Below are 17198 nucleotides of genomic sequence, written 5' to 3'. Positions count from 1 at the left end.
GTCATTAAGCTGCAGGAACCCTTTGCACTGACAAATTTGGATATTGGACAAACAAAAATCGGCTGTTTTTGGGTCCCAGAGAACACGCAGGGCGAACAAAAGGTCCTTGAAAGAGGACCGTGAGCTTAGAGAGGTCTTGGGATCATAGTAGACACGATGTATTGTCTTCTTATCTCGTTTGAGTTCAAATGGGAAGTCAAAAAACACTAAGGATGGACATAAAATGTTGTGAAATGGAATAAAATAAAAGTCCTCATTTTCTATCTGTCACATCTGTGTTGGTTCATGTGGCGACACAAGCGCTGCAGTTGTGCAGGCGGCGGTGGACACACGGACACACACTCTTTATGTAGTCGGCATGAAATCAGACAGGAGGCCGTCTGTGGACTCACCCACCACGTCTCCCCCCCCCTGTCCCCCCCGTCTGTCTTCAGGACAACGCATTGAAACCCCGCTCACTCAACAGGTATCGCGTTTGCCTTTCAGCACCGAAGAATACAGAGAATTTAGAGTTGATGTGAACATTATTCTCCATTTTTGATTGCCTTCCTCCCCACGGGCGCCTGCAGAGGGACAGTAGAGCCAAACAGCCCTTGTACCCTTTGACCCCCCCCCCCGTCCATTCCCTTTGTTCCGCGTTCAGCATCAGATGGTAATGGAGAGCCACAGTGACTCTTTGGACTCTTTGTCCTCCACCAGACAACGTCTAATGTCGTGGTGTCTGCCTTCAGGTCATGCCGATGGACGGGCGAGGACCACCGTGACACCGGGGAGAGAATTAGCCATCGATACCTCACAGGGGGGTCAGGTGGAAGGGGGACACCCCTTAGAGAGAGAGAGGGAGGAGCTATACACCAGCGTGACTAATGCATTTACATTTGGTGTCAATTTGAACATTTTTTACATCCTTGTAAAAGGAGATGTTAGTTTTAGTTTTTCTCGTCAATGTAATTCATCCCGTCGTTCTTTTGAGAGTCAAAAACTCTGTTAAAACTCAAATAGATTCCAAGGCAAAACATGTTTGGAAATTTTAGCCAAACAAATTTCTTGTCGATGAACAAGTTGATTAATTAGCTAATGAGGTTCATTGGCTTCATCAATTGTTTGACAGATGAATCTATGAATTGAATTTACTTCATTCAAGAGTTGAATATTACACTAAAACAAATTGATAGTAGCAATGACAGAAGTATTGAAATAGCATTTCTCTCTTACTACCACATGCAAAAAAAAAGCCAATATTGTGGCATCTTTGTGCTCTAAACAGTTTGCGGGTGATGGCGTTCACAGCGGCGTGTGAATGAGGCGTCCTGTGTTTGCTCGATGGGGTCAAACCGGTGGCGTGTTTAAACCTAAGCCTTCACAGAGCTCTGCCTATTGTTACCATTACAGTTCTTAAGAGAGGTATGTGAGTGTATGAGTGTGTGTTTGTCTGTGTGGGTGTGTGTGTGTGTGTGTGTGAGTGTGCTCCCCAACCCCCTCTTCAAACCTCCCTATCCCCTCCCTTTCTCTTTCACACCCTCTCAGCTGTGCTCACTCATTCACTCACTCACTCTGAGCAAGGGCTCCTCCGTCAGGAACCCGAGTCCTCAAGTAAACCCGGGAGGGGGGAGGAGGAGGGGGGGGGGGGGGGGTGCGGCCTTTTTTTCAAACTGGATGGCTAGAGGCAGGCCCGTGTGGCGTGGAGAGGAGACATGGAGATGGTTCACAGTTCACCCCAGTACGGCTCCTGTGATTTACGACCCTCGCATCAAGGTAACAATGAGTGTGTCCTTTGACTGTTCTGGGGCCTGCTGGAAGGCTTCTCTCTCTCTACCGAAGCACAATGGGGGCTTTTTTTTTTAAAAAACACATCACATCTTGGGCCGGGGGTCGGATCATCGGGACGGGATATTGCTCATGAACGAAAGAAGACTGAGGTGGAAAAAAAAGAAGACTAGTTTGTTGGTTTCCTCGTGATGATTTCGGAGAGAGAGTGGCTTCTTGCTCTGTTTGCGATGTGTGGACTTCTGAGAAGACTATCATTAGACACAATATTGAATCTCAACTTGCCCCTGCATGCATGCAAACGAGAAGACTCCCGCAGACAAGAGAGTGCAGACAGGGATGAGGTCATGTAATCTCCCTCTGCGCGCACACACACACACACACACACACACACACTAGGAGAATTGTGGCGTATTTTTGTCGTTTAAAGGTAAACAAGGTTATTACTGTGTTTGCATTGTTTTCTGGGCCAGCAGCAGCAGCAGCTGCTTCCTCCGCTTGGCACGCAGCACAGTCACAGTCTGGAAAGGGTCATTTTCCACAAAAGTCTCTCACAAAATGTTTTCTGCCTTTTTGTGGATACTGAATATTTTTTAAGGTGATTTATACACACTCTTATTTTGTGCAACGCCTGCCAAAATGGAAAAGAAACCGACCATTTGTCCTGTCAGGCCCTTGTAAAAGAAGGTGGACATGAGGTTAATCACAAGATACTTGCAAAATGTGCTCATTCGCCTCTCTGTCCAGGTCCAGTTTGTGAAAGGTCTGGCGCTGGAAGACGAGGGCAGTGGATGTTTAAAAAACCATTATCTGTACAATTTTTTTTTTTTTAATGTAACCATTTATTCTGCAATATGCCATCAAGGTTTTACGGGACTTCCTCACAGAGGTGCAGGTCAGAGATACACTTCGGGGGCCCCAGGTATTTGTGAGCAATCCCAGCACAGTGAGATCCTTTGTTGTCTCCCACCTGTTTTTGAGCCATTAGTTACAGACTATAGTCTGCTGCCGGGGTTCGGCCTCTTATTGGTGGTCAAAGCTGAAACCAACAGTCGTTTGGCTTCGGGAGCCATCTTGGATCACGTCATTACGACACGGCTGTGAATAATGGAGAAATTAGAGATCATTTGAAATCATGTAAAGTTTTTTTTGTACTAAGTCGGCACGTCGGCAGGAGAGAGGTGTGAACAGAAAGTCATGCATCGCTTTCTCTTTTCCTAAACTATTTTCACAAGTGAGTCTCAAGGTTAAAACAGTTCTATAAAAGTTTGGAGCAGTGTGCTGAAGTGGGGGAGTGGGGGAGGGGGGGGGGATCAGGGGAATGGTGACAGCTGTCGCTGTTGTCTCTTCAGGTAAAGTTGGGCTTTAAGTAAAAGATCCTCAACCGTCTCCCGCAGTAAAACCCCTGCTGGGGTTGGTCTCATTTAAGAAGAGAGGATTTTAGTTTTTTTTAGTTTTTTAGAACTGTGTGCTGGAGAAAAATGCCTGAAGGCAGCATCAGCGCAGTCAAAGAGAATCTGTCAAAGGGGGGCCTCCAGTCACTTCTACCGACAGGAAACAAGATGACTTTTTTTTTTTTTTTAAACCTATATTCTCTTTTCTTTCTGCTTCTGTTGACCAACGTCCCTCAGAAAGCTAATCCGTCACAGCGACGCGACCTAATTGTTTTCTGACTACCCGTTTATCTGATGGTGATTTTACCCACGCAGACAAATCATTGATCGACTGGTCTGACATCAGGAGACACCGTTATCTGTGAATGATGTGTGTGTGTGTGTGTGTGTGTGTGTGTTTAGGATTAGGCCATGAATACGTTTCCAAACAATACAGCACTCTAGTGAAAAAATAAAGGAACAACAGGAACATTTATAGTGAAAATTGAAAGCAAGTTTGCAATGGACCCACTTTTCATATGTTGGTGGCACCCGTGTCTTTCAAAAATGGATGATTCAGTTATTAAAGCTGCTACTTTTGTCCTTTTCCTGTAAACTTGGTGGATACATTAAGCTCTTGGGCACAAAACAGGTTTAAAAAGACAACTCACTCACCATAAACTAGACAAACCGCTTAAGAATGGCTTCCCATCGCACTGCTGCTCCCGATGGTTGTTGTTTCTGTGATGTGTAAAAGCGATGAAATCAATATTCATACCAATAACATCAGGTAAAGTGCCAAAAATGTGTACATTGGCAACAACAAAAAAGACATCGTGAAGAGATCTGATAAACAGCTCTCTTGCAGGTTTAGAAGCGTTTGTCAAAGAAATTGTCCACGTGATGAGTACGTTTCAAACATCTCCTCGTCTTTATAAACAAGTTGGACAATCCAGCCACTGTGGAAGAATGTTGAGCATCAACAGGAAATGTTGGGGGGTGGGGGGGGGGGGGGCAGGAGTATGTTGTAATAGCCACGCTTGTTTAATAGCTTCACAGCCGCTGCCTCTCGATGCAAGTGAAGGAAACAGAAAAGGAGTTTACAATGTGGACCAAAAGCCCTCACAGCGGTACCGGGGGGGGGGGGGGGGGGGGGGGGGGTCACAGTCGCTTTGCGTGACAATTCATGCAAATGTTCTTTTGTGTGCCAGACCGGCCGAATGTGACAGATTGGTGTCTCTGTGGAGTCCGTCTGATCCACCTCAGTGATCAGCACATGACCATTTGAAAGCCTGAGGTTGTGTGTATAGTGTAATAGACAGAAGGCTTCCTTAATTGATTACACGTTAGTAAACTGTCAGAATCACTTGAACGCATCATAGTGGTAGCTGGTGATATACCTATGGCATGTTGCCCCGGTAGCCAAACACAACTGTGTCCTACAACCCCACAACTTACAGAAAATATGATTCATCAATCTACAGCTGAATTTAGGCTACTCTAGTTTGAGTAACGAAAAACAACAGTGACCCGATTATTTTAATCCAAGTCATTCATTTTTTTTAGGGACGACCTCTTTGGACACAATTATTTCAGATCCTTAAAAAAGCTTGGCGCGTCTCTCTCTCTCTCTCTCTCTCTCTCTCTCTCTCTCTCCCTGTCTCTGTCTCTGTGTGTGTGTGTGTGTGTCTCTCTCTCTCTCTCTCACTCACTCACACACACACACACAAACACACACACACACACAGTTGACACACCAACACGTCGATATCTTCCACTATTTTTGATCAGCCGATTGGTTTGTGTTGGGCTCGTTGGCGTGAACGTGAAGCGCGCACCCGGAGAGCGACGGGGCCGCGCCTTGGCCGGTCGATCGGAAGCTGCGTTTCGCACATTCAACAATTGGCTCCCGGGGAAGGGAGGAGGGAGGAGGGAGGAGGGAGGAGGGGGGGGGGGGGGTGTGAGAAAAAAAAATCAGTTGCGCGTCGCAGGCTGAGGAGGCGATGGATGCCGTGTCACTGTCGGTGTGATCCGCGCGCGTGAGAAGGTGAGCCGAAGCTGACTCGTTTGTGGAAGGTTCAAAGGTCCCGAAGCGCCGAGATCGAAAAGACTCGCATGTGATTGACAGGCGCGATCGAGGTGCTTCTGCCGCGCGCGAGCTGTGATAATAGTGGCACTGTAAGCGAAGCAGGAAGGCAAAGCGCTGTGGGTCAGAACTTCAGAACCTCCTGTACAGTGTGAGAGTTGGTGCGTGCATGTTCACGCAAACCCCCCCGTTAGTGCGCGCACTCTATGAATGGAGGAGTGGTGCGTGTGCTCGCTGCAGGGATATCTGCATCTGCTTTATTAAACATTCCGTAATCTGACCTGACTTTCTGTAACCTGAACAGAAAATGATTTAGTTGCTGTTATTTAAACAAATGACAGATTCATACGTGTTAATTGCTGCTGCTTTAATTACAGCTGTGGATTTTTTTCCATCAATCTCCTGGAAATGTTCTCAATGGCTTGTCTATAAGATCTCAAAAACAAGTCTATTTTAAGTGGGACAGGGGAGCATTAGGTTTGCTGCCCTAATGACATCTCGTTAGGACTGACACAGCATCAATACCATATAAAGTGGGGCTCCATTAAAATGCTGACAATTCAAAGGGCTTCTGGATTCTTTTGCTTCTTTGGAGCTCGTTCACATCTGGAACTACTGTTGTCAGTCTTAAAGCTCAAACCTGCAGATGTGTTTGTTAATTACTGTTAGTAACAACCCATTTAAACAACGCAACAACATTCTGATGATTTAAAAACCTTTCATGGGACTATTTGCATTGGTCTGCATCAGAAAACAGCTCACGTATCATGTTTAGCATCCTCTAAAGTCACCGGGTCTTCACATTGGTAAAGTGTCATGTTGTGTGGTAGCAGACTATAAAAACAGTTCATATGCAACACGCAGATCTCAAACCGGGAAGAAAATCAATGGAGGAGGATCCCTGGTGGTCAAAGCGATGAATAATTCAACGGTGGAGTGACACAGCATTTGTCTCTTAACAGCTCGTCTCTTCCCATAATAGAGCAGGTGCATCCCTGTGAAATGCCTCTCGTCCTTGTTTGATTGATGCCAACAGGGTTGAGGAGGAGCAGTGTGAATGGTCAGGTTGTCATAGCAACGGCCACAACCAGATTGGTTATGTGAAGCCGGCCCGGACCCCCGATCGGTCCAATCTGTCCGGTGTCACATGACAGCAGTCGTGCTCCAGGGCGTCACCCACAAGTGGAATCGGGACCGCTGAGATATAAACTTTACTACTGATTTATTGCTGCGGGCTGCAGTCAAGAAGGTGCCCAAAATCAAGTCGGAGTTTTGGAGTCAGTCAGGTTATTACGACGTCAGACGCTAAAGGTAAAGGTTTTGAATTGCAAATTACACATTTAAGTGTGCTTACATCAGTGGTTTAGTTACCACTAGATAAAGCCTCATTTCCATATTGAAAGAGTTCAATTTCAAAAAAATTCTAATTTCTAAAGGTTTTTCCCCGTGTGATTAATAGAATGTTTGGGGGGAAAATGGTATTGTATGGCTCTTAGTAGTATGGAGTAGTTAACGATTCATCTAATATTCCCCTTTCTGTCCAAGACAGTTATACCATTTAACTTACATCATTAAACATTAGTCATCATCTGGAAATGTTGAAATGTTCTCCCTTCTCCTCTGTAGTGTGGAGTCATCTTGCATTCAACAATGTCCTCTTGTTCACTTGATTATGATTATGATGACGCTGTGCAGAACATTCCACCTTCAGAGATTGATTATAAGCAGATTTTAACGTTCAGCATGTCACATTCATCTTGATCGCTCTCTCTTCCAAGATGTTGGCTTCTATCTACAGGACGTGGTGATCACATATGTTTCTTTTTTTTTACTTCAGGGGGAGACAGAGAGCGGATGACAGCCAACCATGAGACCTACCTTCTTATGGCCAGCACCCAGAATGACATGGAGGATTGGGTGAAGACAATCCGCAGGGTCATCTGGGCACCTTTTGGTGGAGGTCAGTGTGCTTTTTAGCTTTTAGCGTACCCAGTAGCCATGCTGGTGGAAGGATACGTGGCTGTAGTCCTTCATACGGCAGAAAATCCATTCAACTAAGGAATTAAACGATAATGGTGAAACCTACATCTATCCGTGGGTGCGTAATAGAGGCCGGATTTAGCAGAAAGTTCCATGTAACCGATTTTAAAAAGGCTTTACTTTTTCTTTCCTAAGTCGCATATTTTTCCCTGTATCAAAGTTGCATCTAAAACCAGCATGTTTCCAGACCCCCAGTGGCAGCAGGCCGCACTCCTCTTTTCCCTTTGCAGTCCACACGGCGTGTGTCAAAAATCATCAGGTGCGCCGTGATTCGTGGCTGAAGTGCACGATGGCGTCATTGTTGCCGTGGGATCAGTGCGGTGATTACTGAGCCCCCCCCCCCCTCCCCCTCCCTAATTCCTGTTATTGACTCTACTGGCTGACACTGTACCACATTGTGTTTGAGCGGCGCAGCATTTGAGCCCGGTGGCTCCATGGGACCCCCCCCCCCCCCCCGCCCCCCGTCTGTTTTCAGTGCAGCGGGCTTGATGTGCATTGCAGTCGACGTGCCATTTGTCAGAGATGCCACCAGAAACGGTGGCTCCGTGTTGGGTGCGGAGCCGGACTTTCACACACACACACACACACACACACACAGGGAGCACACACACATATTCCAGGCTCCCTCTCATTTTGCAGTCGCAGCAAGAGAGTAAGTGAGCCCTGATTGGCCGGGCCGGGGCGCCCCTGAGGTGTGATTACAAACGGGAGCCTGTGTTTGATCCACGGAGCTGGAAGAGCTCGGGGGGGGGGGGCCCTCAAAAGTTTGCTGTCACGTCGAGCCGAACACTTGCTGTGATGTTGAATTAATTTCTGGCCCGGCTCGCAGAAAAAGTGGGACAAGAGACAGTCTGGAGTGATGTGCAGCTGTGGCCTCTCCATCTGGATCTTTGGATACTTATTTCATGGTAATTACCAATTGTTAATTTGTAAAGATTTTCTTTTTTGTTGGATTGATACTTTTCTAAAGAAAAGCTAAAACACTTTTCCGGCCATGTTCTCGAGAGCTCATATGGGAGACTCTTTGATTTGTCATTTCAGCTGACAACACAACACCGAAATATTCTCAAAGGGGATGTTTTCCTGCCTCCTGTTTGTGGATCACAGCTTCTGGCGGTTCGTGACTTTTTGAGTGTAATCTGCACTCTGTTGCAGCTGTTTTGTTTCACTTTTCTACATCTCCAAGAGTATTTAGCAGAGACCAGCAAGGCGTTAAAATGGATAAAATGTTGCATGTTTTAGGAACATTTATCCCCCACACCACAGAAGAAGAAGGGTCAAGCGCCAGAAAGGGAAACATCTTACTTTGAGTTATGTTTGGTCCTCTCTCCCTCTCCTGTGTGCGTGTGCGTGTGTGTGTGTGTGTGTGTGTGTGTGTGTGTGTGTGTGTGTGTGTGTGTGTGTGTGTGTGTGTGTGTGCGTGTGTGTGTGCAGCCTGTTTTGCTGTTGAAGAAACCCGCTGGGTGGTTGCAGAGTGGAGATGTCGCTGTCATTCCAGGGAACACACATACAAACACACGTGCACAATGTTCACAATCGCTCCACACACACACACACACACACACACACACACAGTTAACATGTGACCCAGGCAAAACATTCCCAGACTCATGACCAGAACGTCTGGAGGGATGACCTCATTTTCATCCATCACTTTTTCCTCTCTTACTCTTTGATGCTCTTTTGGACACGTGGGGATTTTCATCTTTCTTTCCTCCGGTGGAGCTTGACTTTTTAGTTTTTTTACTCAATCCAAAATTTGGGAAGCGGATACACAGCTTCAAATGCTTGTTTGGAATCGGTGACCATATACATGTTTGTCTGATTTGTGTTGCTGTAAAGATTTGAAGTGGAAAAGTTCCCAAAGCGAAGAAAATGAGAATCACCTGCAGTCAAACTGATGCATCTCTGTTATTTCTGCATCGTTTTGGTTTCTTCTTCTGCTTAAACTGACGCCGTCCTTTGTCCCCTCGAGTGTGTGTGTTCTTATCAAAAGCTCAAGAGGGTGAGTGCGGGACAACATATTTTTTCTGCAAAATAAACAGAATATTTGTCGAAAGCACGTGCAGTGAGAATGGCGCCGCGCGGTACCTTGTCGTACCACGTGTGTGTGTGTGTGTGTGTGTGTGCATGTGTGCGAGTAGCCTCTGTCGGTCTCTGGAAACCGGAAAAGAATGCAGATCCAAATCTCCCAGCCTTAATCCGCTCTGGTGTTTCTCCGGGAGAAAAATGGAAATCAGTCTCCTCTTTTTTCTTTTTTTTGCAGGGACTCCCTCAGTCAAAGGGCGAGAGGTACTCAGAGAGTCAGAGATTTGATCATCAGACGAAGGCTTCGGGGGGGTGTACATATTTTCTGCTTGGACTGTCTAGCCAGTCTTATCAGAATTTTTTTTTTTCAATCAATTTAACGGCTCCCTTTGATGTGCCTTAAGCTGCAGACGCAAGGCTGTAGGTTTCTCATTCTTTGAAGAATGCTGTTTCATCTTTGGGAAAGTTAAAGATAAAGTTAAGGATATAAAATAGGATTTTAAACTGTCATTTTAATAATAATTTTAAATTATGCCCTGATTGAGAGGAAAAACACATTGTACATGTCTGTGTTAAAGACATTATTAAAGCTCTGTGTCTTTGATGTGATGACCTCACTCACTGCACCCTGATTTCCATTAAAGTAAAAAAAAAATCATGAAAACAGCACAACACGGATACTGTGCATTGCCATTCATCAATGTCGCAATGTCTTGTTTTTTTCAGGGATTTTCGGCCAGAAGTTGGAGGAAACCGTGCGCTATGAGCGCAGGTTTGGGAGCAAGTTGGCCCCGATGCTGGTAGAGCAGTGTGCCGACTTCATCCGGCAGTGGGGCCTCAGGGAGGAGGGTCTGTTCAGGCTGCCCGGACAGGCCAACCTGGTCAAAGAGCTGCAGGATGCTTTTGACTGTGGGGAAAAACCCTCTTTCGACTGGTAAGGAAACAGTAAGCGTCCCTCTGTGTCGCCTCGAAAACCTGTGCTGCACCTCACATGATTGATGGAAAATGCCACGGACGTCGCGGCAAAACCTACACCCTCCTCAGTCCAATGTCTGATCTCCACCTTATTGATTTCTTTGAACCCCCCCCCCCCCCACCTTCCTCTCCTGCTGCCGGGTTGGCTCATTAGTGCCTTTGAGCCGTTCGGCCGCCCCGTCGTTGTCCCCTCTGTGGCTTTCCTTGTTAGCCGTCTAACCTTCGTGACCTATGACCTGTTTGCTTTCCTTAGTTCGCTGATTCTCCCTCATAAAGTTTTCTTCAGTGAGCCCAAATATCATCTCATTAGAGTGCCGTGTCCTTGAGGCCTTTAGATCAGGCCACAGGCCAGGGGATAGTTTGACACATGCTGTAAAACACTGGGTTTTGTATTGATTAAACAAACAAATATGACTAAATAATAAGTGAGCTACTGAGGTTCCGTTGGTTGATATTTCTTTCTTGTTCTGTGTGCAATGACTTGGCTGTAGTCTCATATTTCATAACCAGATAAGAGTGGTATGTTTTTCGAGTAGTTGTAAATGAATAGGCATTATTCCCAAAATGTCAAAATACTCCTTTAAAACTCCACCCTTGATTCACAGATCCAAGTAGCAATCGTATGATTTGTGATTTCCCTCAATGCCATGTACCCATGATGCTGAATAACCTCATTAACGTTCCATGTGTGTGTGTGTGTGTGTGTTACTGTTGTTGCTGCGCAGTAACACGGACGTGCACACAGTCGCCTCCCTACTGAAGCTGTATCTCAGGGAGCTGCCGGAGCCGGTCGTCCCCTTCCACAAGTACGACGACTTTCTGGCCTGCACCAAGCTCCTCGGCAAAGATGATGAAATGGTGAGAAAGAGCACTCGAGGAGTTTTTTTTTCTCTCTTTTTCCAATACCTTTTACCTCACATAAATCATCCAAAGTTCTGCTCCCCGAGGTTTAAAGCTGGTCTCTCGCTGCTGTGCATCCATACTCTTTAACTGTTGTATTTGATATCAAAGAACTGGCATCTGCATCATCTGCAGGGTTTGCAGGAGTTGCAACAGCTTGTGAACAATTTACCTCCAGTGAACTTCAACCTCCTCAAGTATATCTGCAGGTACTGACAGACTCATAGATTAAAACATTCTGACCATCACCGAACAGTGAAAAGTAGATTTTGATTAATTTTTTTGTGGTTTTGCCAGATTTCTCGATGAAGTGCAGTCATATTCGGGAGTGAATAAAATGAGCGTCCAAAACTTGGCCACGGTCTTCGGGCCGAACATCCTGAGGCCGAAGGTCGAGGACCCGGTCGCCATGATGGAAGGTGCGTATCCTCGCCGGGCGGGTGTCTGATTTGGGCTGCGGCCTTCGCTGAGGGGGAAACACTGTGGTCTCTCGTCGCCAGGCGCCGTTCTGGTGCAGCAGCTCATGGCGGTTTTGATCGGCCGCCACGACGCGCTCTTCCCTCCCGGCGAGGACGGCGGCCCCCCCGCGGCCCTCGAGCTCGTCAACAACAACAACGTGGAGCTGCGGCGCCGCCAAGCCGCCGCCTCCGTCAGCGCCGCGCTGTCTCAAAACGCCGAGAACAACAACGCGCCGGCGGTGAGGCAGTGCGCGTGGGAGGCGCCGCCCGAGTCGCCCTCGCACCGCCGGCCCGTGGACAACGGCGGCTCGCCGCGATCAGCGAGCCCCTGCGGCGGCGTCGAATGGCTGTTCGACGCCGCCCGCAGTCCACCGCTGACCATCAAGAAGAACCCGGCGTTCGGCAAAGGCAGCGGCATCGTGACCAACGGCTCCTTCAGCTCCTCGCCCTCCTCCGACCCCGGCCAGGAGAAGAGCCCGCCCCCGACCGGCGCCAGGGGCCTGCCCGTGCGGCGCGCGGGGGCGCTCAAAGGCTCCGGCACGAAAATGGGCACCGGCGGCGCGGCGAGCGGAAGCTGCCCCGGGGGGAACGGGACCGGAGGGGCGCGCACGGGCGTCTCCGGCACCGACGGGGTCACGGGCCGCAACGGCCTCTGGGCGCCGAACGGCTGCGTGACGCTGCGCGAGAACGGCAAGGCGCGCGACCGCCCCCGCGGGGACCAAACGTCCAACCAGAACCGCCTGTCGACGTACGACAACGTCCAGTTGAACCATCAGAACCTGCAGCAGCAGCAGCAGCACCACGCCGCCATCACGTGTCTCAGCAGCGGCCACGAGGACAAGCAGAGCGTGGACAGCGCCACCTGGTCCACCTCCTCCTGCGAGATCTCTCTTCCCGACAACTCCACCTCCTGCCGCTCCTCCACCACCACCTGCCCCGAGCAGGACTTCTACGGAGGCCACTACGAAGACCCGGACGGGCCCGGACAGGCGCGGGACAACGAGCGGGCCCCGCCCGGCGGCTGCGGAGAGCCGGGGGGCCGGGGAGGGAGCGGAGGCGCAGGCGGAGGAGGGCGGAGCAGCCAGGGGACCAGCAGCAGCAGCAGCAACGACAGCGACGGTGGTGGTGGCGGCGCCGCGGGCAACGGCGCCGGCAGCCACCGCGCGCTGCACAGCCTGGTGGCCAGCCTCAAGCAGGAGATGCACAAGCAGAAGACGGAGTACGAGGCCCGGATAAAGAGGTGAGGCCTGTGTGCTGTCGACCAAGGTGCTCTCTTCATGTTACAGTGCACAGACGAGATGAGTTTTAATGCTTTTAATTGTCTTGTATGAGGTAATAATTGAGCAGGCACCAGAATGTTTCTGAAATAAATGAGTCAGGTGAGCCATTGTGTGTCTTTGTGTTTCCCGACCCGGAGCAGCTTGGAGCAGCGTAACCTGGACCTGGAAACGGAGATGGCGGGCCTCCACGAGGAGATGGACCAGGAGAGGAAGAAGTACACCATGGCGGAGATCAAGCTGCGCAACGCCGAGCGCGCCAAGGACGACGCCGAGCGGCGGAACGGGATGCTGCAGAAGGAGATGGAGCAGTTCTTCTCCACGTTCAGTGACCTCACGGCGGCTGGCAACCCTGCCGCCGCCGCCGACCCCCGCCGACCGGACCGCAACAACAGCATCTGGATACAGTGAAGGAAAGGAGAGGGAGGGGGGGGGGTGTGCTAGCGTGAGGTGGGAGGTCGGGAAGTTGTGTCGTAGAGGTTGAAGGCAAGTTTTGATTGAAGGCACCCTGTGTACATGCAGACATCACCTGGAGTGATGCCCGACGGACATCTGTAAATACGGCATTATTTAAAGCTCACCATCGACTGTGATGACACAAGTCACTATTTTTTAGTTTGCTTTAATTCACCGAGCCGTGCAGGACGAAAAAATGTAGTGCTCGGCAAAAACACGAAAACGCATTTAGACCGTGCAAAACGCCTTCATATCATCATTTGCAAATGTAACCAAAAACATCTTCTTGTTCTCAGTTATTGTGTATTTGCTCATGTACGTAGAGGGAAACATTGTCCAAAAAAACAAATGTATGTAAAAAAGAAATGAATAGTAATAAGACGTTTCTCTGTATTTAAGCAACGTTAATAGGTTGTGATTATTTTATATTAAGATTTCTCCTTGCACTTACGTGTTTGTTAAGTCTCCGCGAGGTGGTACTGAATGTTCTGTCAAGGTCAATTATGTGTACGATTTAAATTGGAAAATATCCTGTAAATGTGCCTGTGCTTCTGTGCTGTTTGATTAACCCCGTGACCAAAAGAAGAGCCTGCACTGTACGTTCTTCATAGAGGATCGTAGACGCTACTCGTTAGTCCGCACTGTGGTTTGTCGCATATTGCAGATTAAGCAATCTTGAGTTGGTACTGATTTAGGAATGTTTTTATCGCTTGTTGGCACAAAACACCAGAAAAAAACTTCTTTTGAGTTTGTTCCAAATTCAAAAGAAATGCCATCAAATTGACCCGCTCTTTATTAACAGATGTGTAGCAGCTCCCTTTTTTTTTCTTCTTTTTTTTTTAATGCTCTTGGGAAAACAAACTTCACGTTCTACCTCTGAGCTTACGAGATTTACGTTATTCAACAAAACAAAAAAAATCTCACATTGCCTCATTGGTTTTCAGCCTCCGATAGCACAGAACACACGAGCGCGCAGTAACACAGCGCCAGCTCACGGTCGTGTTAGTGCGACTCATAACTGTGAATAAAAAAAAAATAAGATTACAGCATCAAGGTGCGTGTGCATGGTGGCGCTTGAGTCCACGCGTACAACACGTCTGTAACGCATGTTTGTTGGAAGTCTTTAGTATGAGTGTATTTATGTAGCTTTAATGCCAAAGGCACACATGTGGATTTGCTGATGGGTACGAATCAGTGCCCCCCCCCCCCCCCCCCCGAGCTGGATTCCTCTCAAAAGAAAGCTGCTGCCGGGTCCCGTTTGAAAACCTGCTGCTGGCCAATGCAGGACATCTGGAATGTGCACACGGAGAGAGAGGATGGGAGGCAGGGGAGGCCCCCCCCCCCGCCCCCCCCGGGAAATAACAATGGGCAGAAGCCGAGCGGACAGCGGCACCTCGTTCTGTGAGTTCAACACAGGAGGAGGAGCATACCGGGGGACACGGCACAGGAGGGAGAGGAGGACTGGTGGGCTAGTGGAATATTTTCATGACGTACTTGATATACAAAAGACCTGATTGTGAATTTGAAAAAAAAGTCTCCGTGTTTTTTTATTTACTTTTGGAGTGTAACTTTTTGCGTTCAACAGGTGTGGAGAAGAGGCAGAATTCAGTGTTTTCTAATATGAATGTCTGGTTTATTAATGCACATTTTACAAAGCAACAGATGAACGTGAAACCATTGTTGACTTTGACCGTGATCACACAAGCAAGCTGGAAAGATATGTAAATATGTCAAACAAATCTATGGATCTCTATCACAATAAAGTCCTCCGTCGTGAACATTATGGGGGGGGAAGGGTCGGTGCAGCCGACTATTGTTTATTCTGATGAGAAGTGGCTAATTAGTGTGTTTAGGTGGGACCTTTTGGACAAATGTTTTATGTATAAAAAAAACCACATATGAATCCACACTTTTTTTTCCAGGAAAAAAAAACCCATTTGTACAAGTCCAAGATCAAAGATTTTGTTTATTTTCAATCACATACATATACTATTTTTTACATACACAGTTCCTTTAAAATGTTGTGTTTACAGTAACAGCTTTCAGTATTTTTTTTCTTTTTCTTTTGCATTTGTTTTTGACTTTATTTGAAACGCTTTCAGCCTGAAGCTTTGAGATCAGCGTGAAACAGATATAATTTATTTTCTCTTTTTTTTTTTCAACCTGACAATTTCCAAAGAATGTTTCATTAAAACAGCACGGAGTAAAAGAAACAAGAGAAGAAGGTAATTGTAAAAGAATCAAAGAACAACATACCCCTGATTCAGATGAGCTGTACAGGGTTTCATTACTGTAGAGATTCCACATTTAAAGACACCTTGCAGCAGCCTGCCTCCCTGTCTGAGTGCAATGTCGTTTTTATTGCATTCTTGGATTGTTGTTATATACAATATGACGTGAAAGGAAGAAAAAAAATGAATTAATTGAGGGGGGGTCTCGAGTACTGAATCCAAAGATTTTATGCTGACACAGTTGGATAAAAGGTGAATCCCAACTTGTGATACCGGCATTCGTGTTGTGGCCATTTTCCAAATGCAAATAAACGGCCCGACGGAGAAGGGATTTCAATCGTGAATTTAGAAGACATTACTTGAAATCCCGTGTGACAGAAAATGAGGAGCAGGATTAGCAGTTGACACATTTCTAATTCCTAAGGTTTATGTGACGGGACGTGAATACACACACACACACACACACACACACACATGAACTACTTCCAAACACGTGACTGTACCGACTCTCCATCAATCATTCTTACAACCAACCCCACCAAATCTTGGGTTGAAAGAAAAAATGTGAAAACAAAAGCGATTCAAATAACCCGCCGAGTTCACATCTTCCCTTTTCAGCCTTACAGACAGTTTGTATCGAATGCTGGTTCATTTGAAATCGACAAAAAAACAAACACACGCTGACGACAAAGCAGAGCAGCAGTGACGTGAGTGAAACAATTCATTCCTACAATCAGCTCCACTTCAGGCTCAAAAGCACCTTTTTTATTACAACATAATTGTCTGGAGGGTTCTCTTATAAAAAAGATCACATTCAGAGAAAAGAAACCACGGAATCTGTTTCAGTATTTGGGGTCCAAAGGAAGAATGTGGTTGGATACGAATGCCCTGCAGTAAAACCAGTACGGCCGTACCGAGTCGACTCCAAAAAACACAATTGGACCTCTCTTTTTTTTTTTTTTGTGAGGGATTCAAGCATTTTCAAAAACACAAGAAAGAATTTTCAAAGTTGCACCCTGTATTCTGAAAGGATTGCCCCGGCCAGACCCCCCCCCCCGCCCCCCCCCCCCAACAGAGCGTGGAGCGAGCCGCATTCTACTCATAAAACGCACCCCCCCCGACACACACACACACACACTCGGCCACCCCCTTATCTCTGCAAGGTGCTGAAAGTCGGTGTGTGTGTGTGTGTGTGATTCTCTGCACACAGGCCGAAAGCCTGTAGAAGTCACAGTTCATCATTCTGGTGCTTTCGGGGGGGGGACTCCATGCAGAAAGTAAACCGCAGGAAGGTACAGTTGGACCGTCAAAATTACACTGCGGACGTCCGACTACACAAAGCTGCTGTCGCACCTCTGGGATCTTATAACAACTCAACCGTTGGTCTCGAATGGCGGACGCTTGAGTCACGCAGCCTCCGCGAGCAGGAAGGAGAAAGGGACACAAATCGTGTGATTTGACGTGCTCGGAAACACACACTGATTTTATTTTTTAAAAAAGCATCTGTTATGTATGTTGTCAGTTACCTGATTGTCAAGAGGTGACGGGAAACCTATTTACTCTGCAAACGCTGCATAAAAAGGGGGAGCGAGACCTCCCGTGACAAA

General features: G+C 47.5%; 1 protein-coding gene across 4 annotated transcripts in view; it reads left to right on the top strand.

Annotated features, from left to right (window-relative positions):
- arhgap24 (Rho GTPase activating protein 24) overlaps positions 1-15581 on the top strand; it is a 41355-nt gene extending 25774 nt beyond the window's left edge. For 2 of the 4 annotated variants that reach the window (XM_037483853.2, XM_037483857.2), the window contains 7 exons: positions 7064-7186; positions 10021-10228; positions 10995-11127; positions 11305-11378; positions 11467-11588; positions 11670-12867; positions 13048-15581. In XM_037483853.2, coding sequence (XP_037339750.2) covers positions 7064-7186; positions 10021-10228; positions 10995-11127; positions 11305-11378; positions 11467-11588; positions 11670-12867; positions 13048-13315 — 2126 coding nt within the window. In that variant the 3' untranslated portion in view covers positions 13316-15581. Of the gene's footprint in view, positions 1-1640; positions 1756-5111; positions 5188-7063; positions 7187-10020; positions 10229-10994; positions 11128-11304; positions 11379-11466; positions 11589-11669; positions 12868-13047 lie in introns of those variants that run through there. The other 2 variants (XM_037483856.2, XM_037483858.2) reach the window with 2 other exon arrangements.
- The last annotated feature ends 1617 nt before the right edge of the window (positions 15582-17198 follow it).

The sequence above is a fragment of the Pungitius pungitius genome, chromosome 18, assembly GCF_949316345.1.
Source record: "Pungitius pungitius chromosome 18, fPunPun2.1, whole genome shotgun sequence".
Lineage (NCBI taxonomy): Eukaryota > Metazoa > Chordata > Actinopteri > Perciformes > Gasterosteidae > Pungitius > Pungitius pungitius.
This window is presented reverse-complemented; position numbering and strand designations above follow the sequence as displayed.